A 24231-nucleotide genomic window follows, 5' to 3' on the forward strand; every position below is an offset into this window, starting at 1 on the left:
GAACACTGCTCTGCTGCTGGTGGGAGTGCAGACTGGTACAAGCACTGTGGAAATCAGTATGGAGATACCTCAAAGAATTAGGACTGGAAGTCTCATTTGACCCAGCTATTCCCCTGCTGGGTATCTTCCCCCAAAGAATTGAAGGAATCATATCACAGCAATATATGTTCACCCATGTTCATAGCTGCACAATTCGTGGTAGGTAAAACTTGGAAACAATCCAATTGCCCATCAACTGGAGACTAGATAAAGAAAATATGTTTTCTTAAAAAATAAAATGGAGTACTACTCAGCCATGAAGAACAAGAAACTAGAGACATTTATAGCTAAATGAATGCACATTGAGGCCATACTCTTAAATGAGATAAACAGGACACACACGTGTAAATACTGAATAGTTTCTCTAGTGTGAGAAAGTGAAAGTGTAAATAAGGATTAAAAGTTATAACAGATAATGTGAAATAGGAAGAAAAGGGGCAAAGGGGAAGGGGAAGTGGGAGGGCTAGGGGAATGGAAAGAAGGGAATGGAATTAATATGAGAAAATGAAAAAATGGAAAGAAAGTCTTTGTAAATAGGGAGGGATGGAGGGGTTGAAGGGAGGGCTGGGCAAGGGTGAAAAAATAAGAACCAAGAGAGACTATGTAAAGGTGCAAATTTCCAATGATGAATGTCATTATATTGTATACCTTAAATGCACGAATGAAATTAATTTTAAAAAGTTGATATGTTCTCAAAGTATAAAATATACACCAGATTCCAAATACTTAGTGTGAACAAGAAATGTAAAGTACATCATTAGTGATTTTTATTAGTTTCGTGTTGAAATGACAGCATTGTGAATATACTGAGTCAAATTAAACGTGTTATTTGCATTAATTTCACTGTTGTTTTTTTTTAAGTGTAACTATAGAAAAGCAAAGCTTGTGTATGTGGCTGGCATTATATTTCTAGTGCATAGTGGAGACAGACAGATATTGTATGAAGAGAGGGAAAATAAAGCATTTTTTATTAATTTGAGTTTCTAGTCCATAATGATTACATTCACTGTGGGGAGTAGGTGTGTGTACAGAATGCATCTTTGCTCTTTTTATTCTCTTTCCTCTCTCTTCCTTCCTCTGCCTTCCATCTGTAGGTCCCCTTTCCATTTCCAAAAGATTCATCCCTCTATTTCCTGTTACCTACCTTTTATTTTTCTCTTTAAATTACTTACACTTTGGGCTTCTCATATAAAAGAAGTTGTGTGATATTTAACCTGGTGTGTCTGTATTATTTCACTTAACATTATGGTTTCAAGGTTCATCCATTTTCCTACAAATGACTCAAGTCTTTCTCTATGGCAGGGTAATACAGCATTATACATAAACACCACATTTTCTTTATCTAGTCATCTGTTGATGGACATATAGGAGGCTTCTAAGATTTAGCTATCATGAGTTGTGCTGCAGTAAACATGGGTGTGCGTGGGTCTTGGTAATATGACACCTCTAACTCTTTCAGGAAGACAGCCAGAAGGGGAATAGCTGGGTCAAATGAAATTTGTAGTTTTAGTTTTTTTGAGAATCTTCATCCTGATCTCGATAATGGTTGTACTAGTTTATATCCCCACCAACTATGTAGAAGAGTTCCTTTTTCCCTGCAGCCCCCCAAGAATTTATTATTTAATTTCTTGATGATAGTCATTCTTTCTTCAGTAAAATGAATTCGCAGTGTTGTTTTAATTTGATGATGCTATAAAATAGTATAAAGACACTGAAAATGTGCTGCAAGAAAAGGGAGAAAGGCGAAATAAATTTCTTTCCATGAAGACTTCCTTGAAACACTGATCTCAAAACTTGACCTTGAAACAGGACTGTAGGGGAAAAGGAAACACTATGACTATATCTAGGCTAGAGATTTTGACTCCAGCCAGTTCAAGAGGGGAACAGGTTTGGTGGTACTAATCTTCCTCGATTTCCAAACCTGATTGCCCATCAGAATTACTTCATCTGGACAGCCAGGCTTGGCCCAGATCTCATGAGTCCAGATTCACATATCTCTTATTTTTTCACCCAGTTAGTGGGTGATTGTTCTACAGCTCATCTGTCCCAGTCTGGGAAGCTGTTTGGGACACAAACAGTCATCTCTGAGCCCTGAGACCCCAGTCACGGCAGGTTTCCACAGTCCAGGCTAGAGGTGGCCATGGTGCTGTCCTGTTGAGTGTCGTTTGGGGAGAAGCACCCAGAGGGAAGCATCTGAAATCCAAGCTTGCAGCTGCTGTTGAAGGCTTCTGGTGGATCTGCATACTTCCTCTGTGGGAGCAGAGGGACAAGGCCTTGCCAGCTTATACACTCCTCAGCAAGCACCTACACTGTACATTAAGCAGCCTTTCTGACACAAACAGGGTCAGGACTGTGCTGAAAGGAGCAGAAATTCCACAAAAACACAAAGAAATATCCATAGGCTTATGCACGATCACTCTAAATGGTGATCACAGGCTCTACATCCTTACAGAAGCCCTGTAGATTCACAGCAGATTCAAAGGAGGAAACCAGGCTGAGAGTGAGAAGCACGGAAGAGAGAGCTTTGTTATTTGGGCCATGCTTGGTGAATGGTGCTGTATCCAACACACAACTTTCTCCTCTTCTCATCTTCAGCAATCCCCATCTGCCTCTGGTCTACACCCCTGTTTCTCTAAGTGTGGTCCAAAGACCACCTGAATCTGAATCTATTGGGGTGGACCAATGATTTGTTTTCACAAAAGACTCTTAAATGAGTTCTGGGAAATCTAAAGCAGAAAGCTTTCTTAGAGGCTTATAATCTTGGGGATTTCCTATCTGGCATCTGACCCAGTCCATACTGACCTAATGTCTTTCTTTCTCAGTGCTGGTCTTGCTCTCTTCCATTTTGCCCTTCATGCAGCTTTGGGGTTCATGCTGAGCTATGTAGGATGTCACTCAGTGTCCTTATGGGGCAGGAGGTAACCACATGGTGCTATCAGGCTGACTTTGTTTTAAAAAATGTTTCCTTTCCAGATTAACATGCAACACACATTTCTCAGGAATTGTGTCTATAATGTACCAGAAACCCCACTACACAATGGAGCCACACGGGGAACCAGGCAAAGTTGTCGTGGGAGCTCACTGTCTAGAGCAGAGGTCCTTGATATGCGAAAGGGTAGAGATGGGCTTCAGGTGTGCAACAAAAATGGTATGTGTTTTATGGGTAAGAAAATATATAGCTATTATAAGGTTCAAGGTTTCTCAAAACTCCAGAAAGGGTAAGAGCTCCTGGGTAGATGGATAACAACAACGAATGCTTTCTAATATGACAAAATGTCCTCTCTGGTAAGATGACAAACTGATACCATGCAGTTAGCGTTCTTTATGAACACTGTCGTTAGCAGGCCGGCTCTTTGCTCTGGGTAAGAAGAGGCAGAAAAGCTTTTGTAGGTAAAGAGGTTAATGGCATTCCCTCGAGGCCCAACCCAAGTGCCACTCTATGACAGTCTGTTCTCATTTCTAAGGAGAATGAGGCTAGTGTGGACAGACAGTGAAGACAAATGTCTTGATAGGAAAGGGCTGTGAGTTAGGCCCTAGAGAGCACCTGGCCCTGCCAATCAAGATTCAAAGGCAGCAGACCAACCTCACCCCCTCCCCTTGTTTCTAATGCTGGATCCAGAGTTGCAAGGGGGAGCAGGCCTCGCTGAGAAGAGAGCTTTCTTAGGAGCAGCCCAACCACAGCAAAACCACTTGGGTGTGAAGGAGAGTGGTTTCTGCCTCTGGAGCCATTCTTTCTCAGGGGCTTTCTGGTGTACTAACTCTTCTGTGGGGTTGGTTGGTCTCCATGTGGAAACAGCAGAAAGGGTGCCTGGAGCTCCCCAGCTGGCCCCCAGAGCACAATCCAGAGGTTTTGACAAGGAGTTATAGTGGGAGAAGTGAAGGGCCATTTCCTCCCCGGATCCGAGGGGGAGAGGGGAAGCTGGGAGGGGCTGTGGCTGGAGCTCGGAACCTGGAACCTGATCTCTCAGCCTCAGGGGGTGCACCCCAGCAGTCCAACCTGTGACTCCGGTGGCTCCCACTCTGGCACTTCTGAGGGCTCCTCGGTGAAGGCCAGGGGTGGATTTTTCCAAGGAGAAATGGAATTCGCATAGTCTTCTGATTTTTCAGACTCTCAGGAAGTGTTGGAGAGGGGTTTTCAAGGGGGCCCTCTTGGGCAAAATATGGCGAGGACGTTGTGACTAAATGATTTTCATTACAGACTTGGTCTCGTTGCCACCACAAAATGATTGATTTATCTCTGTTTTGTGTTGGCTCTTTGTTGTGTGGCAAAGTGGCGCGGTTCAGAAGCCAGGTGCCTCGGGCAGCATACTGATTCTGCTCCTCACCATCCTTCAGCCCAAGCCTGGGGCTGTCATTGTGAGCTGAGTCCCGATCCTGGCCCATTGGCACTCATTGTGCAACCTTCAGTCAGTTATTTCTCTGAGCCAGGGCTTACCTGGAACACAAGGATAACAGCTACTTGTTCCTCACTGGGTCGTAGCAAAGATTAAGCGAGACAAAGAACTTAGCACACTGAGGTATTCATTAATGTGACTCATTTCGTTTGTCTTTCACTTTAACGTAGGAATTTGGTGGTATTCTAATAAATCTGACACTAGTCATTCTCTAAACCTGTTTTCTAGGTGGCTATCAGAATTCCCTCAAGGTGCAAAAGTGTCAGAGGCTGAAACTGCTTTTGTCCCCCTGGGCTTTGTCTGGAGAGTGCTGCAGAGCCCACAGGGCTGCTGCTGACAGCTCAGGACAGTGCAGACCCGAGGCCTTCAGCTGTTAGGTGTGGTGGTCTGCGTGAAAGACAAACAGGAGAGGAAAGATAGCCCAGGAAAAGCTCCAAAGAAAAAGACAGCTGCATGATTGTCCTTGAGTAAATCAAATTGTGATGTTTATTGGGTTATCTCCACAATAACACCAGCAGGAAATACCCAGAATGCAGGATTATCTTTCCAAGAAAGATCTTTCTAAGGAGCCCACAATAAGCAGATTTGTCAGCTGGGCTAAAGGACAGGTCACAGGTTTGGAAGAGCATGACTTGGATTTTAGCTCTGCCTCTCCTACTCATTTGTGACTTCTGATTGAACCCCATTCTCCGCTTAAAAAGATAAATACTATAAAGCAGGCAGGGAAACTGGGAGGGTTAGCGTCCCATGTGTCCATGTTGTAAAACTGCAGGTATCGGGAAGTAAGGAAAATACCTGATACATAGTTTGCAATTAATAAATTAGAGCTAAATGGCTATGAGGACATCACACGGGGGCACATGGTATGAGAAGCCTCTGGCCTGGGAGCCATCATTTCTCAAATCTGTGCCGGGTACCGGGTGAAGGACTGAGGCGGTGGGGAGGAAGAGGCAGCTGGGCTGGGGTGGTGGGTAAAGGGCAGAGAAGAGATCAAAAAGGCCTAGGAATATCTGTCAAACTTAGGGGAAACTGAAGGGCCGGGATTTAGCTCAGTAGTTCCAGGCGCCTCCTGCAATGCAAGCGCAAGGGCCCGAGTTCCATCCCCGGTACCAAAAAAACAAACAAACTTTAAAATGCAAATCCCCTGCCTGTGGCAACTTGGGGTCAAATCTTTCACTAGGGGCTGGGGATTTAGCTCAGTGGTTTCGCCGCCTGCTGCGTAAGCTCAAGGACCGGAGTTCGATACCTGGTACAAAAAAAAAATCTTTCATTATCATGTCTCTCTGGGGAGAGAGAGAGAGAGAGGGGAGAGAGAGAGAGAGTTGATTTGCTCTGTTGTGGTCTGGTCTTGTGGCCAAGCCTGAGCGTGTGACAGAGGTTTCCCTTAGCCCAGACCTGGAAACACGGGTGGATGAGACACGAACTGCATATGGCTCACTTTGCGACCAGACCACAAGTTCCTCAAGGAAAAGAGGGTTTCTTGAATCGTGGTGTAGAGCACCTACTTGCTGGCTAGATAGATGGATGAGCAGATGTTTATTCTGCACACAGTGTGGCATCTTGTTCATGATTTCTTTCTGTAGAAAGTGTAGGACTGCAGGTGAATCCCACGGAGGAGGCCTCTGAGAGTGAAGGGTCGGAGTCCTCTGACATGCCCAGTGCGTTGGGCCACAGTCAGAAACAAGAAACGTCACATTTCTGCTTTTCATTCCCTTTCTCATTTTTTGATACTTCATTTTCTCATGAAAATATATCTAAGTGTAACTGGCTAGCTTTTTTCTAGACAAAAAGTGTCTTCAGGCTGGAATGCCCTAAAACACATGCTATTTGTTAAATTCTTTCTAGATAGAGTCATCTACGTCTTATCCAAGAGTCTGACTGTCCTCCCCTTCCCCTCCCTAAATGGCACTCACCCTCTGAGGCTCCAGTGGATTTCCTCACCTCTAGGAAGCCGGTGATCGGTCTCCGGGGTCCTCACTGACCACTCTGGTCTGCATTCTGACTGTTCTCTGCATCCAGCACTTGTTATGAGGAATTATGAGGAATATATATATTTGATATTTTTGAGACAGGGCATCACTCTGTAGTCCAGGCTGGCCTCCAGCTCGTGGCAACTCTCCTGCTTCAGCTTCCTGAGTGCCGGTATTACAGACAGCTAAGTTAGGAGGAAATATTCTAGGCAGTCAGACAGGGCTGGGCCCTCGAGGGAGTCAGTGCAAAGATGAAAACACATCACAACCGTGGCCAGAGGTGCATCTGTTGGAGGCCAGGCCTCAGGATAAAGATGGACCGACCAGGCCTATATATCTCCCTGGGGATAACTGGCACCATCTGCTCCAGTGAAGTCCAGATACACATCAGTCACCCCAGTGGGTGACCCCGACCTCCGGATCCATCCCTTCTCATTTTTCTTTCAATGCACACTTGCTACGTGACCTGCTTCCCCACTGGATCAATATTACCTAAGCAGCTGTACTTACAATCTTATTGATTGATCGCAGTTTTGACCCCACCCCATAATTTTGTTCTATAAAACTTCCTCTGTGAAGTGGGGTCCATGGCAACCCACTTCTGCGTCCTCTCCTGTCTCTCTCGCAAGGAACGTTTTTCTACTCCTCACCCCTGTTGTTCCTTGGAATTCATTCTTCAGTTTGGGGGACATAGTCAGTGTGTTTGACACCCAGCAGGTGGGAGCCACATTTGCTCCCCTTTTCACTGGGATTACCGGTGTGCACCACTGTGCCTGGTCTCATCCAGCACTTACGATATTTGTCATCCCAAGAAGTCATCTGAGGCTGGCATCACAATGAAGTTGTGCACATTTTGAAGGGAAGGGCCAGACTCCTCCTGTGTCCCAATACCAAGCCCCGACCAGGGCTGAGCCTGTTTCGGGGTTGGTGGTCAGAGTGTGGGCTCTGGCTACCGATAGGTTTGGGTTCAAAAAGATTAATTCATCCATTCTGTTTGCTCATCCAACAAGTACGTATGAAATGCACGGTAGGTGCTAGGTGCTGTTCAAAGCTCAACAAAGAATGAGACAAAATTTGCTGTCTTGTTACTACAGGGATAAGAGATGAGTGAAAAACTCTGGTAACTTGGGAAGAAACAACTCAAAGTGAGAGGCAAACATGAAGGTACAGGGGCTAGAGAGGGGATGGCTATTTGGCACACATGGTCACAAAAGCGCCAGCTGAAAACCTGAGATTGGAGCCAGTAGTCAAGGATCTATGAGCAGTCTCGGTGGGAGGAGCAAGCGCAAGAGGCACAGTGTAGAGCGCCAGCCAGAGCTGCAGGGAACAGGGGAGGAGGAACAAGGCCAAGGGGAGGCAGGGCACAGCAGCCATGCAGGGACTGAGGCTCTGTGAAGGAGGCTGGGATTCACAGTCAGGGTGCTGAGCAGCCATGCAAGCTTTCATGGGGTTTGTTCAGTGGGATTTGTTTTTGATTGATTTATCTGGCTGCTGTGCGTGCTACAAAAAGGCATGGGAGTGCTCTGAAGCAGGAAGGTCAATTAGAAGGATTTCGCTAGTTCCTGAAAGAGATGATGGCACTTGCCCTTTGGAGGTAGCCATATAACTGGGAGTATATTTGTGTACTATCAGTGTGACCCTAAACATGTGAATTTACTCCCTTGGGTTACTTTAAAGATTAGTAAAAAATGTACTCAACATGGTCAATGAAGGGCCTGGCTCATTACAGGCACTGTGCAAAGATGGTTCAGGTAAGAAAGGAAGACTCAAAAAAGAGACAGTCTTAGCTAATGCTCCACTAAGAACTTGCAGATGACCAAAATCTCAGGGCCATCTGTCCCCGATGGAGAGAGCTTTGAGAGGATGAAACTTTTGGGAGCTTTAGAACCCCACCTACATGCCCTCTGTCACATGCAAAACCATGTAGCAACCTCAAGGATTAATTCTGAAAACTGAAATATTCTGATAATTTCTTGATGGTCACAAAACTAGTTTTCTGGGACTCTGAACTACTCTCATTTAGTAGTCAGATTCCTGTAAACCAGATCAGTAGGGGCTATTGAATCTCTCTGGGACATTTCTTTAAAAGTTCCATGGATTTAGATGTGAAGTATATAGACCTCTAAATTCTTGCCAAAGTAGGAAAGAGTGAGAACAAACCCAGCTTTGGAGTTAGAATGGCTCTGGGTTCAAATTCTTGTTCTGATGTTAACTAGATACTGATGTTGGGTAAGTCTCCTCAGGTACATAGAGGTAAGTGTTTATCTTCCAGACTCTTTGCATGGGGCATAGAGGAGGAATTTGAAGAATTACTAAAGTGTGTCCCACATAATAAACATTCAACATACTGTATGTTTGTCTTTTTCCAATATTCACTGTTTCACATAATGGACTTTCTAAACTCTTCATTTGTACCCAGTGAGTTTTGTCTCTTTTTCTCTTCATATGTACAATCACTGTCTCAAAAAAGCTATCAAGATGATAATGGGGCATATTATAAAGATATTATTTTTGATTCATGAATGTATATGACAATAAAAATCAATACTGTTAAACTTACAGGTGGGTATGCATCTCTCAAAAGGCTGTTTATCCCCAGTGCAGTTGAGCGGAGAGGTGGCATCATTACTACAGAAGCAAGCTGAAACCTAGGGTGTTTATCCCAGCACAACTCTACATTAGCAGAACTAGGAAAATTACTCAGGCCACTGCCTCCCAGATTAAGAAAATGTGCTTTGGTCTGTTTCACAGGATGTAGACTTGGTTCTGTGAGTCCTTTGTCACCTAAAGCCATCCCAGCTGTAAAGCTGTGGGCCCTCACAGGCCTGGACTAGAGACATCTGTGTGTGAAGTCTTCTAAAAGAAGCCTGAGTCAGCATGCTCAGTTTAGCACCAAATGTAAGTGGTTTGGAGCAGTTACTGCAGCCAGTATTGCTTGGAAACAAAAAGGCAAAGGACTTGCATCTACTTTCCCATGGGTGTTTCATAGATCACTCACTCTCACATTCAAACCCAAAGCATTTGTAAGGATGACCCTTTCAGACGCTGTCGTAGTTCAGCAGCAGATGGAGATATACATTACGATGCTGGAAGCACTATTGGAGTCTTTCACTCAGTTTTTGATCAGAGAATTCTAATACGTTGTCGTCCTGCCCCCTCCCATTTTTGCAGGTCTTTTGTGTCTTGCACAGAATAATGCCAAGGAGGCTCAAGAATTTAATCCCTAAGTTCTGCTTTGGAGCTTATAAAAATTCTTCCAGAGCTGGGGATGTAATTCAATGGTGGATTGCTTTCCTTGCATGTGCAAAACTGAGTTCCATCCCCAGGAACACACACACAAACACACCCACATTTAAAAATGGAATTCTTTTTTTTTTTTGGTACCGGGGATTGAACTCAGGACCTGGTGCTTGGCAGGTGCAGTGCCACTGAGCTAAATCCCCGGCAAAATATGGAATTCTTCCAAACACCAAAATATTCAGTCATTCTGACCACAGAACGGCCAGCTTACTTTGCTGATGTCTCTCCCTCAATTGCCAAATGCATTGCAGACTGCAGCATGGTCCTGTAAAAGAAATATGGCAAGGGCCAGGGATTTAGTTCAGTGGTTCCAGTGCCTGCCTTGCAAGTGCAAGGTCCTGAGTTGGACCCCTAGTACCAAAAAAGAAAAGAAATATGGCAAGTCCTTGAAAGAGGCTAATGCAAGCGGTTACCTGAGCCTGATAAAAGCTCTTCCCAGCTAAGAAGGTGATAACCACTGCCATGTTGATCCGCAGATGAACAGAGGCTGTACCTGGTGGTATTATGTAAGCTGTTTTACCCTCAGTGCTACAGCACAACAGAAACAGCAGCTGATTTAGCCCCTCACCTTCAGAAAGTAAGCATTTCATCATGGCACCTTAAAATGGCTAACGTGACTAGTGAGCAAGCTGATGGAGGGAATCCTAACTGGATTTGGTCTTTCCTCATGGGAAGCTGAAGGACCGGACTCTGAATTCACCTTGTCAGCATCCACTCACTGAAAACTTTCGCCAGCCCCTCTGTTGATGTATTCAGAAATACAAGACAGTTCCTCTGCCCTCAGGATGCTTACTGGGGTGTGGGGGGCTAAAATGTTAACCAACACAAAGCCCCTACAGGGTTTACTTTAGAAGTCTTTAAAGAATAGTAGAGAGCCACAAACAATGTAACTCTGTTATGAAGACCACATTTACACTGAGTTTTTAATGAATAAGCAAGTTGGTGAACTGGTCCTGAGGGATTAAAAAAAAAAGTTGATCTCTGTGCTCAAGAGATCAGACTTGTCTGATGGGGAGACAGATGCACTCTTAAAACAGGAATATTGTGCCTCCTACATGTACGCACTCAACCAGTACTTGTCGAATGAATACAGGAATGAAATGCAATACTCTCATTGAGGTACGCAACACAGGGGGCAAGGAATCTGCTTGGTGTTAGCAGTCCTGCCATCTGAGGCAGTACCAGACAGGTGAGTTCCTTCTGCTAATGAATGACAAGAGCGGCAGGCAGAGCAAGCTCACGAGCAAAGGCACTGGTGTCTGTTTGGGAAGTGCATGCTCTTAGATGGCTGGAGCTGGGCTGGGTTCCCAGGCCACACTGTGTGGGCAAAGTACAGGCCATGCTGGTACAGGGCTGACAGGAATGGAGGGGATCACTCACGCCTCTAGCAGTTTAGTCCTCCTCTAGAATTCCGTGACCACAAAGAGCTAAGTCCTTGCTTTAAACCTGCATTCTAATTTGGGAAACAATATAAAAGCAAGACAAACACTCAACATAACCTCAAGTACTGATAAGTTTAAGGAAAAATACAGCAGGGTTAGGGAATAGTGCATAACAGGAGTTAGATGATGTCAGGAAAGTTTGAGGTGGTATCTGAGGCGAGAAATGAGTTAAGAGTGGATACTAATGAAGGAAATTGCCTTCATTAGCGTAGCAGGAAATCTAAGTTACAGTTCCAGCTTTAGCCTCTTCCGGTTGGGTGGCCTGGAAAAGCTGTTTTAAATTCACCAGAGCATCAGCTGGCTGTTACAGACCAAAAAACCAAAGAGCACCACACATAGTAAGTATTCAATAATTGTTGACTCAGTTAATATTAGTTACCAAATTCTCTTTCAGCAAGCATTGTTCTTTTTTCAGTATTATCACATTATAAATGTCACACAGGGCTGAGGATTTAGCTCAGTGGTGCCACTGCCTACCTCGCAAGCGCAAGGTCCCGAGTTCGATCCCTGATACCAAGAAAAAAGTCACACATATCCTTTAAGTTCCCTTTCACAATGCTAACTGCGTAAGAGCTTCTTTTTCCCAATATACCTCTCCTGCCCTCCCACTGCCTCTTAGCAGAGGGTTATGATGTCTGTATTTCTACCCAAAGGGCTGTGTTGAGCTTAAAATCAATTCTGAAAATTCTCCTTCCAGATGATGGTAATTTACTGCAGACCCCTGCGGCGCATCCCAGTCTCCTCCTCCGTGCCGTGGTGCATGCCAAGAAGACAGACTCAGGGAATGAAAGAAACGGGCGGGGAACCGGGATGACCAGTGCTTGGAGAAGCAAAGCCCCTGAAAGGCCAGAACTGGCAACACTGGTGACACAATCAGTTAAATTGGGGTGATGGGGCTACGTGAAGGGCTACTGTAGTTATTAGGGACACGTTCCTCATAAAGGAAGAGACAAAGCATTCTTGGGTTAGGCTGGGGACAGAATTTGGGTGTGAGTCACTGACCTCAGCTGTGTGTTATTTCATAGGCTTTGGTCAGACTTATTTCTTTTTTTTTTTTTGGTACCGGGGATCGAACTCAGGTCCTGGTGCTTGCGAGGCAGGCACATTGCCACTGAGGTAAATCCCCGGCCCTGGTCAGACTCACTTCTTAAAACAAGCCAACTGTGGGGTGAGCTGTGCACAGGCTGCACTGCTTACAGCCTGCTTTGGGCATGATCAATAGGGCAGCTGTCACTGACAAACTGTCATTTACTGAGTGCCTATGTATCAATGGTGGCAATCACAGATATTAGAACAGACCAGGATACCATTCACCAATACACTTCTGGGGCCAACAGAATGCTTATCACATAATAGAGGTCACATAAATATTTGAATAAGCAAGTCTCAGAAAGCTTTAAAAGCCAGGGAAAGAGTGTAGCAGAAAAGAATTTGAAGTTAGACATGTCTGACAAAAAGGCTTGAGCCATGTTACTCAAAATAAGTTATCCTAACAGTGAATCTAGAAGAAAAGCCCCCAAGAACTTCAGACAGATCTTAAAATGCCTCAAGTAGGTGGGTCAGAGAGAGACTGATCCAGGACTGAAGCAGCTAGAGACAGAACTTTAGCATAGCACTCCATTGTCAAGGCAGTCAATGAAGTGATGAGCAGATATACAAATAGTAACCTATGGAGAAGTCTGTCATCAGGTAATACGATCAAATGAGCAAGGAATCAGGGTATAAAATGGTTTAAAGGAAAAGAAGTCCTAGACGTTGAAGTGAAAGCTGGCATCAGAGCTCATGCATTTATGCCTGTGTCAGGTTCAAAGCAAAGTGAATCCAGGTTAGACACTCCTAGCACAACTTCGAAATTTTCATTTCCTAAAATCTCAAGAATACTTCGGTTTGTTGTACCTGTCTGAAAAAGACGGTCCTAAACTATCATAGTCGAGTGAACACGTGATCATCAGATCCCTGGAAAACGTTTCAGTGGGACTCTCCCCACCTCTGAATATTCAGAACACTGCAGTACAGTCTTAAAATTATTGAGAGAAATGTTTCATGAAAAACCTAGCTGAGCACTTAGTTGTTACTCAATACATGTTAATTTTCTCCCCTCCCTAGCAGTTTGTCTTGTTTCCACCTTTTGGCTATGATGAACGTTATGGATGTAGTGCATTTTTTAAATTAGTAAATGTTTGTAGTACGTTTACATTTCTTGTGGCAAATTGGTTACTTGTACAGAACAGATCTTATACATATATTTAACCCCCTTTCCCTTCCCTCCATCCGATTCCAAAAAAGGGATATGTTTGCACTACATGTTTACATGTGTGAGCCTATGTTCTTTTGAAAAGAAATATATGCATGCCTGGGAGAATTGTGTCACACTGTGACTGTTTGACCATCTGAGGGGTGATAAGCCTTTCTGAAAATGGCTGCTGTATTTTATATTCCTACCAGGTTGGTGAGGGTTCCAATTTCTCCACATCCTAAATTCAGGCTATTGTCTTTTTCTTAATTGTACTCATTCTAATGGTTGCAAAATGGTAAATATTATCCCTTTGATTCTGTCATTATCTTGATGGCTAAATGTTAAAAATATTTTCACATGCTCACTGGCCATCTGATTATCTTCAGTACTCAGATAGTTGGCTTCTCTCACTTATCTTGAGTTGTAAGAGTTCTCTATACAAATCCTTCTAGATGTCTTTTATCATATTTATGATTAGCAAATATTTTCTCCCATTCTAAGTGGACTGTCTCTTCACTCTAACATTGTCCTTTCAAACACAAGTTTTGATTCATCGAAACTAATTTTTAAAATTTCTGCCTATATATTTGGTGTCACACATAAAATCATCCCCTATTCCAAAGTTAAAAGATTTATGCCTCTATTTTCTTCTAAGAGTTTTATAGTGTTAGCTCTTATACTTAGGTCTCTGGTCCATTTTGCATTCATGTTCTATATGGTAAAAGGTAAGGATAAAGCTCCTTTTTCAAGTGAATATTCAATAGTTCCAGCAGCATTTATTGAAAGACTTGTTTCCCCCACTGCACTGTCTTTATGTGGCTGAAAATCAACTGATAATTACTATGAAGGCATATTTCTGGTATCTTGATTCCATCCCATTGACCTACATACCTATTTTTTATCCCAGAACAACAGTCTTCATTTCTAGAGCTCTGGAGCAAATTTTGAAATCAAGAAAGTGAGTTGTCCAATTTTTTATTGTGACTGTATGACTATTGTTTCTTAAATTTCTTTATGAATGTTAGAATCAGCTTGCTAGCTGGAACTGATGGGACTGCCCTGAACCTGAAGATCGTTTTAAAGAACACTAGCACCTTAATTCTTCTGATTCATAAGGGATATCTCTTTAATTTCTTTCTAAGTTTCATACTTTCAAGGGTATAATTTTTGAACTTCCTGCTTAACTTTTCAGAGTATTTTCCTCTTCGTAGTAGTATTGTAAATGGAATTATTTTTCCAATTTTCACTCGGTATCACACACTGAGTGTATAGAAATAGTTTTGTACACTAATCTTGTATCCTGCAACCTTGAAGAACTCATATTACTACAATCATCTTGGAAAGTGGGTACATGTACATGATACAACTTTTTAAATCACCTTCCCTCCTTCCTTCAATTTCCCTTTCCCTATTTTCATTCTTGATATTATTAATCTTAGCTCCTGTTTATGGCATATGTTCACATTCACTGAGGTTATGATTTAATCAGTGTTAAAATACTTCCTAATGGTTTCCTTAGGGTTTTCAATGTAGATCTGTCTGTGGTAAACAGGAAGTTTCAGTGTTTCTTTTCAAACCTGGGTGCCCTGCAGTTTGAGCACTAAATAAATGTTTTGAGAGGGAGGGGCAGTATCGAGGCTTGAACCCAGAGCCCTTGTACTCATCTCCAGTATCTGCGGCCCTTTTATTTTTATTTTGACATATGGTATTGCCAACTTTCCCAGGCTGGGTGTAGGTTTTCGATTGCCTCCCTCAGCCTCCCACAGTGCTGGGATTACAGGGTTGAGCCATCATACCCGGCTAAATTTATGTGAGACCTAATATGTGGAGTTACTAAAGTCAATACTGCATAGATTAATTTTTAAAACAAAAAGGAAAAAAAACAGTGCTTAGGAGAACCAACCAACCAACCAACAGAAAAACCAAGGAATTAGAGGGCAAAAATTGATTCCTACAACACTACTGCACTGTATTAAGGAAGTTTCTAATCTCCTTCTATTTGTACATTCAATTTTCTGAATCTTTCTCTACGTGATATACCTGTGAACTTCTAGGGACAACTGCCTTGGTTTATTCAGCCACTGCTACAACCGTGACTGTTACTGTGAGCAATGACCACCCTCTCTCCTCTTCTGTTTTTGCTCCACAAAGGAGAGTGAGGTCACTGAAAGGGGAAGCCCTCTAACCTCAGGCTAAGAGAATGTGACTGTCAGGAGGCAGTGTAAGGTGACCAGGGAGGACACCGTCTGGGGAACAGGTGGAAGATATTTAGGATGAGTGCTCTTGGCAGTTTGTGGGAAAAACAAAGGCTTTACTCTGTCAAACAGCGTACTAACATTTAAAAACTTTAACCAATAAAGATACTTCGAAAATGATAAAAATGTATTGTAAAAATACATACTTTCACCACAGGGGTTCATCTTTTAAAACCAAAGTTTTAGGCGACATTTTAAAATTGTAACTTTGATAAAATGGCAAAAATGTTGCATGACATACACAACCACACTCCATTTTTCCACCCAACATTAACTAGGTACCTTCCTTCTGCTAAGGCTGACAGTAGGAGGACAAGCTATACTTAAGTATTTTAAATTTCATTTCAAGTGTTCTGGAACCTTAGTTTTAATCTCTGGGATAAAGGAAGGGGACTATCCAAACAAGTACCAAGGCCATCGTCTTTCTTATGACACTGTAGAAAACCCAGAGAAGTTTTTGCTGGGTCTGAGAAATGTTTTTCTTCATTTCCAGTTGTTTTGTAAGACTTAACACTCGATTTAGTTTCTTTGGCATGGATTGGAGGGTTCCTCTGTTTGTTGTGGTCACTTTCTTTAAATTGGGCTAAGTCATTCTTCTGTGAACTATGTTTCATTTTTCGAGTCGTGTTCTTCACTTTACCAAATACTGGGCCACTTTCTTCATCAGAGGAATGTCTGTCAAGGCAAGTACTATTCTTCTTGACAAGTTTCTGAATGGTGTGCATATTAACTTTTCCACTATGACCTAAAAAAGTATTTGGTGGCCCAGCTCTAACATTGGAGGTCTTTACTATTTTACTACTATTGACAGAATAAAGTACAGAAGTATTCACTTTAGAGTTTTCTTGATGCAGCTGGTCTCCTTTTATAACTTTAGCGTTTCTGGATTCATTTTGCAAATTAATTCCAGGAAGATCCTTTGAAAGATGTGACGGACAATCAGATCTACTATTAGCAATATAAGATTCTTTTATCTTTTGTAGGGACAAAGTTTTCAGGTCAACATCTGATTGTACATTATTCTCTGGATATGATGATTTCATATATATACGTTCTTTTAAAGGCAAATCCTGAAGACATAAATCACTAATGCCAGAAAGTAGATGTTCTTCAGGACTAACCTTCTGAAGATGCCCATGTGACAATTTATTAATGTTTGTGGTCCACCGTCCTGATTCACATGACAACTGTTCTGGGATATTTTCAAAATCACCAGGGGTGACTAATAGCTTTGATTCAAGTTCAGACTGTAAATCATAAGAGACAGCTTTCCCTTGAACAGCTGAGTCATTACTAAAAGAAGTCCCTTCCCAGTCAATGGAGCTCAAGTGTAAATCAGTAATCATAGATATATCATGAAATAAAGGATTGGGTTGACCAGATTCCAAATTGAGAGAGTTACTTGCACCTTTAATTTGCCGACTAAGCAAAGGTCTTGAAGACATTAACTCTTCTTGCATATTTAAACAGGGAGCATCTTCAGGTAAAAGCAAGCTAGTCAACGAGGCAGAAATATTTTCCTGTGGTAATACGGGATCAGAAGAAATTTCCAAGTTTAACTTGGAATTCAGCTTAGGAAAGATTTCAGGTGTGGGTTTTAAAGTCACAAGTGACTGAAAATTCATTACATCATATGGTTCTGGGAAATTGTCTTCTTTAGGCTTAATTTTCATATCTAAAAAAAAATGTAATATGTAAATATACACATACATGAAGTAGACATGTTTTTTTCCTTAACTTGGGTTAAAAAAAAATTCAGATAAAAAATTTTCTATATGAGCTATTTTTGGCTATTTTTTATTCTCAGTGCATTCCTGGAAATATTTTTAAATATTTTCTTTTAGAAACAATGATAAATTGAGTTCTTTTCTTATTGAGTTTTAAGAAAGAAAATAGATTTATAACATTAAATATTTTTTAAACAATAGTTGCCCTACAACTGCTTAGCAAAGCTACTAATACTTGGTTAAGTTAGTAGACACAGAGCACAAGTATATGCCTGGCTTTTTAGCTTTAAAAGAAATTATATGAAGGGAAGCTAGAGTTCCATGTTTACTCTTGATTTGATAGAATTCTCAGCAAAATTTAGATACGATAGGTTCAAACAGAACAGGTGGCTCTTCTGTAACACTGGTGTGACGTACACATGATTATCTGCTCCAGTACTCACTGTTTTGCTTCCTCCCTTTAGCTTCTAAATTTTGGTTTTGGTAAATGGCAACAATCTCAGGATAAGCTGCTTCAAACAACGATTCTTCTTCAACTGTTAGAATCAGTTCTCCATGTTCTCCATCTTCTACAGCAAAATGTTCTACAAGATTAAAAATACAGTAAAGCAGCCTTGATTACAGGTTTAAAAAACCATTTCTTCCAAGTAACTATGTTAGCCAAGTATTGAGACGTCCACAAGCAGCTAATTCATTGTAAATCTTGTTTTCAACATCTGTATTCTCAAAGCTTGCTGATAACAGTGCAGAATTTACTTTCCCTTGCCTGGCACAGGTGAAAGAAAATTCTTTTTAAATTAAAAGTTTAAATTCTTAAATTTTCTTGCTTCAAAGCTGGTAGCAGAGCCAGGCATGGTGCTCCACGCCTGTAATCCCAACACTTGGGAGACTGAGGAAGGAGGATCGCAGTGAATTCCAGGCCAGCAAGGGAAGATGTGCTGCTAAACTAGGTTAGTATTTCTTTTCTGAAAATATGTTAGTTTGCAGTACTGTTCCCACATAATGTTCAAAGTTCTTCAGCCTTCTGTCTTCCTATTATTGGTTAGAATGATTAAGTAATTTACTAATTTTATTCTTCAAAGCTATCACTGAACAAATCTACTCTGATTCATCTAAATATACAATCTAGTTGGGGATTTAGCTCAGTGGCACAGTGCCTGCCTGGCAAGCATGAGGTCCTGAGTTCGATCCCCAGTCCCCCCCCCAAAAAAAAATCTAATTTAAAATCCAAATATAAATGAATTTAATTTGGGGTCATTTTTCATTTTAAATTATCCATGCTTTATTTGCTTCCAGTTTAAGAACTAATCAAGAATTCACAGTATTTCTGTGTAGTAAAAATAAGATTAATTTGACAGTTATAAATTCCCATGAAACCAAACAGTAAATAAAGGAGATGAAGAATATTCCAGGTACTATTCAACAACCTCAATTGCTTTAGAACCAGCTATACATAAAATCTAATGACAGACTATTTATTTATTTATTTTTAGTGGGGTAAAGGTTTTTTTTTAATTAAATTTTATTTTATCCCATCCCCCCTAAAGCCCCTTCTACCTATGTACAAAGCTGTTTCCATTTTTCTATTTTCACTTCTAATGACAGACAAAAGAAATGTCAAATAAAACATTAAAATAAAATCACTTAAAGTTTATCATATTTACTATTAGTCAAAGTATATTTAAAATAATACAAGTAAATTAAAAGGCTAATCCATGGTGCATGTGATAGGTTTTTTTCCCTTTATTTTGCATATGCACATATCTTATACACACAAGCAAATATATATATATGTGCCCGTGTATGTATATATGTTCAAATGTAAATTAAACATTTATTTGTAGTGAGTACATACCAGGCATTTCCCATTCTATTTCAAAGCAATGAACTCCATTTCTGATTCGGGGCTTAACAATTCTGAAAAACAAATTCATCTAATTTGGTTTCATGAATTATTTGGAAATTTTCAATTTTTAGATTAATTCAATTCCATTGATCTTTACTGTATGTAAAAATATAGGAATTTTACTGCCTCATTACTCCTTTGAATAGTTAACAGAGTAAAATTTTATTGTTAGATGCAGACTATAAGTGTTAGATTTTTCCCAGTACATCACTTCATTATACAGTGTTCCTCTTTTCTGATTTTTAAAGTCCATTTTGTTACAGTATTTTGGTAAATATTTGTCTAGTAAATCTTAAATCTGTTTTTAAACTTCATATATTACTCTACATGTTCCTTGTAAACATAACACTGCTAGTCTTTATTAGTGCAAGATACATGTATTAGACTCATTCATAAATTGTTTCCTGTTACCAGCTTTTTAAATTTTTTACTACTCCCTTTTTCCTACCTACACTTTTTCAATAGTTTTCCTATTTTAATTGTGCTAGTCTGGGTAATAGAGATTATATTTCTAGTGGTTACTCTAAAATGTATTAATAAATAGTGATAATAAGCTAAAACTCTCAAAGAATGGATTTAAACATATAGGACATTAGTCTTAAATATACTTGAAATACAATCTCCACATGCATACTTTCAGAGCTTTAGTATCATCATTATCTATTATTAAATATTTGTATAATTTTTTCTCTTAAATTAGCCACATGTTTTACCAATTTCTGTGACATTACTGTTTAGAATGTCCTGAGTCTCACGTATTCAGAGGTGGGGCTTTTGGAAGGTGACTAGATCAGGGAGCTCTATACTCATCAGCGTTACTAAGTCCACAGCTAAATGTGCTTTTAGGAGGTGGGGCACAACTGGAGGAGGCATTTACAGGGGCTTGCCTTTGGAGGGTATCTCTCCCTGGCTCCTCTCTGTTCTTCCTGCTTCCTAGCTGCCATAGGTTTAACAAGTTTCCTCCACCATGCCCTTTCTCCATGCCATTTGGCCTTGGACTTAACTATAGACTGAACACTCAGAAACCACTAGCCAAAATAAACCTTTCCTCTTTTAAGTTGTGAGTAATTGGTCCCAGTGACAGAACTGTGACTAATACATATACTGACTACTATTTCCTCTAACCTCCCCTTAAGTTTTACTTTTTTTCCCTTAAAGTGTATGCTTTCCCACTATTAGAGGTATTGAGAAATATTCAAATAGAAACACAAAGCTTTCATCATGGAATTCTTGAAGTTACGTTACCGAATTGGTTGCAGTTGGTCGGAGTTCTTTCTGCCAAGTTTTCTTTCCATCATGTCATAGCGGGTCAAAAGCACCAACAGTTTCTTACATGCATAGTGATTGGGCCACTCCATTTTTTCAAGAGTAAATCTCTGTAAGAAGAAAAATAAATCATGCATTTAAAAAAATTTCTTGAAGACAAATGTTATCATTTAATTTTCACAGTGACTTCATGAGTTTTTTTTTGAGGGAACACATATGCAAGGTCACCCTGTAAACAACTGTCCAAATTTACATCTGTCTCACTGATTTAATTAAAATTCAGTCATTCTGTAAATTATAGTGTTTTACAGGAACATACCCGATCCTGACATTCTTTGGTCATGAACCTCTCTTCCCCAAACATACTGCTGGATACAGTCTGTCTGTATATGGTAACTATGGTGTCTCCTAAAAATAGTGTAACTGGGGTCTATTGGGTCTAAGGTCTAAGTCTGGCCATCATGTAGGAGAGTAAAGGTCAGAAGTAAATGCTGAAAGGCATGTCTGATGGCCCACACCTGTGATCCCAGCTCCTCAGAAGGCCGAGGCGAGATGATGGTGAGTTCAAAGGCAGCCTGGACAATTCAGCAAGACCCTATCTCACATGTAAAGAAGAGGGGTGGGGTATGGTGCAGCGATGTAGCTCAGTGGTAGAGCACTTGCCTAGCATGAGCAAGGCCAAGTTCAATCCCTAGTACTAGAAGTTAAAAAAAAAATGCTGAAAACTGTACAGTCAATAGCTGTCTGTTTTAATTTTTAAACCTGACACAGACCAATCAAAGTGAATGTTCCATCCTATCTTTCCAGAATCCAACTTCATATTAAACAGGAAGAATTTATTTTCAAATACCTGAAACAATAATAAATCAGGTCTTTGGTATCTTATTACCCTCACCAATTTATCCTTGTTCAAAAGGAATTCTTGAATAACCTAGCAAAAAGAGAAAAGATCATATGAATCGAGACTTTAAAACTTTTATGAAATATATACACAATTGAATTAGTGTTCATTACCTCATGGAATGGGAATCCCTCACAACTGCAAGCCTTCCTGAAAACAGTTCATACACACGTTATTATTACAATGAGGCAATTGTAGACAGACTGAAATAACCCACCCAATCTCCCATTTATAAAAAGTATCCATGTACTATATCTTAAAGTCATCAAGCTTCTCTTGGGGATACTATTACTCTCCTTTGAGATATGTGATTTTTAAAACAAAATCAAGAGGAAGCATATTTGAGCCAGACATGGTGGTGCATGCCTCGAATATGAATACTTTAGGAAGGTGACCGAGAATTTCAAGTTTGAGTTCCATCTAGGCAACTTAGCAAAACCCTGTCTCAAAATTAGAGGGCTGGAGATGTAGTCCAATGTGAAGGTCCTGGGTTCAATCCCTAATACTGGAACACCTACACAAAAAGGGATACATGACACATGAGTAATCTAGACATGTCACACATTAGGGAAGATTATGTGGAAATAATTCAACCACAAGTGTGTACATAGGCCCTGCCAAAAAAAGAATTTTCTAAAAAAAAAAAACTTACTTTTTTTTTTTTTTTTCCCGGAGACAGAGTCTCACTTTGTAGTTTAGGCTGGCCTTGAACTCACTATGCAGCCCAGGGTGTCTTTGAACTTGCAGTGATCCTCCTGCCTCAGCCTCCTGAGTGCTGGAATTACAGATGTGCGCCACCATGCCCAGCTCTAAAAACTTACTTCTTAATATTGTTCTCTACTCCGATTAGTTGCCTATCATGTTTTGTCTGATGCCATTCGCAAGGACAGCAGTATTCATAATCATGTGGTTCACAGTATCTACTACTTTTACATAACTGGCAACCATTACGTTCATGATCCTTCAGTGAACCTTCATGGAGACATAAAGAAATATAATTTTCACTGCCTTTTCAATACTTTTTGCTGTTATCTAAATTTTCAAATGTTACTACTGCCTAGCACAGTGCATACCATAAAGGTTTCAATACTTTTAGGTTGCACAAATAATACTACAGTTATTCTTAGGATAAAATAGACTTTGGGCTATTACTAGCACAGGACATTTAAAAAATTACTATTCTACTTGAAAGTATTAGTTTTTGAATCGAAATTATACATTTATCATAATAGAAAATGTTCTGGTTTACACAGTAGTTACATGCTAGAAAAGCAGAATGTAATTATTAACAAAAAAAGATGACTTAACAGAGTAGTTCATGAACTGCTTTGTTTAATGAACATATTAAAAGAACACACCAGCTGTTACCTTGCCCAGTGTCTAGCTCCCAGTTACGGGTACGGTTATTTTTAAACTATGCTTGGAATATAAACTGATTAGGACAATAGCACCCGTGTGGTGCTCTTGCTTCCTCTACACGGAAAGCGTGATGACTTTCAACATTTTTTAAAATACGGAGAGTATAAACCTAAAGCTGTCATTTATAAGGTAACAAAACACTATGGAATGGTGCCTTGTTTATATAAGCATTCATTTTCTTCCTGATTTCATTTATAATCTTAACAATGTTAATGAAAAACACTTGTTAAGACACACAGATAAAGTTGAATTTCTTTTTTTTGGTACTGAGAATTGAACTCGGGACCTTGTGCTTTCGAGCCAGGCAGCAGAACCACTGAGCTACATCCCCGGCCCGAGCTGCATTTCTTTTGAGATAATCTAACCCAATTTCCTCACCGCTGTGGGTGTGAAAGACCTTGAGGACCCAGGGGCACGTGTTCAGTGGTGTATCTTTTCTAACCAAAACTAATGACGATTCAAGCTATTTTTCACTAAGAGTGAAAATGCGACAGAAATTACTTTTAAGTCACTATCTTTACACACAATGCGAACACATTGTAAGACAATGAAGAATCATTTTAGTATATGAATCACTGACACAAAAACAAATAGTTTCTTTTTCCCCTGCCAGAAGTTACATTTTCCCTTAAATTGGATTTGCATATTGAAAACATGGTATTCTAAGAATTAGAGTAATTTGGTATTACAGTTTGAAACTACATTTATCTTTATATCGTGTTACTACACTCAACATTTCCTGAGTACCTACTATATGTATATAACGTAACTTCTGGCTCCAAGGCATTCCCTATTTAGCGGGGAAGGCAATTTAAATGCTTTCAAAGTGCTATTAATAAAGCTATGAGAAAACATAAGAGCAGGAAGGAAAATGTGGACAGCGGACCCTAATATTCTGGACCCTCGCTGTGTCTGCTTACCTGGATGGGAACACACAGAGCAATGGGCCAGTTCAGCTGCTTCTGGCTGCGGAACAGAATGGCAAGACTTTTCATTCCACTGATTAAACCTTTAATAGAAAATGGTTTAAAAAGAAAATAAGGTCACAAAAATGTCATGTTCCCAAACCCCAGTCTCCCGTATTTCCTCTCACCTGTGTAATCATTTTTCCTTTGGTGGTAAATTCAGTGGCCCAGCCTAGAAAAATCCTGTTACAAACTTTAAATGTGGCCCCAGGGACAGCAGAGTTGCTAAAGTGAGGAGAGGGTATCGATGTGTATGTCTGTATTATCTATACACTGTGAATAGTCATATATACATTCAGGATTTCCTCAAAAGAATCTCATAAGGCAGCAACATGCAGGGAGAACGTTTTGTATGTCTTTTTTTCCTTTTCTCTGTGTGCCAGAGTATAAAACAAATAGAATACTGTATGT

At 40.5% G+C, this 24231-nt stretch overlaps 1 protein-coding gene across 4 annotated transcripts in view; it reads right to left on the reverse strand.

Annotated features, from left to right (window-relative positions):
• Positions 1 to 15742: 15742 nt before the first annotated feature.
• Gen1 (GEN1 structure-specific endonuclease) overlaps positions 15743 to 24231 on the reverse strand; it is a 28755-nt gene continuing 20266 nt past the window's right edge. For all 4 annotated transcript variants that reach the window (XM_004839026.4, XM_004839025.4, XM_004839024.4 and 1 more), the window contains 8 exons: positions 23776 to 23864; positions 22258 to 22408; positions 21550 to 21586; positions 21386 to 21466; positions 20515 to 20645; positions 19219 to 19280; positions 17807 to 17947; positions 15743 to 17311 (listed from right to left, as the gene is read on the reverse strand). In XM_004839026.4, coding sequence (XP_004839083.1) covers positions 15981 to 17311; positions 17807 to 17947; positions 19219 to 19280; positions 20515 to 20645; positions 21386 to 21466; positions 21550 to 21586; positions 22258 to 22408; positions 23776 to 23864 — 2023 coding nt within the window. In that variant the 3' untranslated portion in view covers positions 15743 to 15980. The remainder of the gene's footprint in view (positions 17312 to 17806; positions 17948 to 19218; positions 19281 to 20514; positions 20646 to 21385; positions 21467 to 21549; positions 21587 to 22257; positions 22409 to 23775; positions 23865 to 24231) is intronic.

This window comes from Heterocephalus glaber, unplaced genomic scaffold, assembly GCF_053883595.1.
Source record: "Heterocephalus glaber isolate CG9 unplaced genomic scaffold, H.glaber_assembly_v1.0 deba00001457, whole genome shotgun sequence".
Taxonomy (NCBI): domain Eukaryota; kingdom Metazoa; phylum Chordata; class Mammalia; order Rodentia; family Bathyergidae; genus Heterocephalus; species Heterocephalus glaber.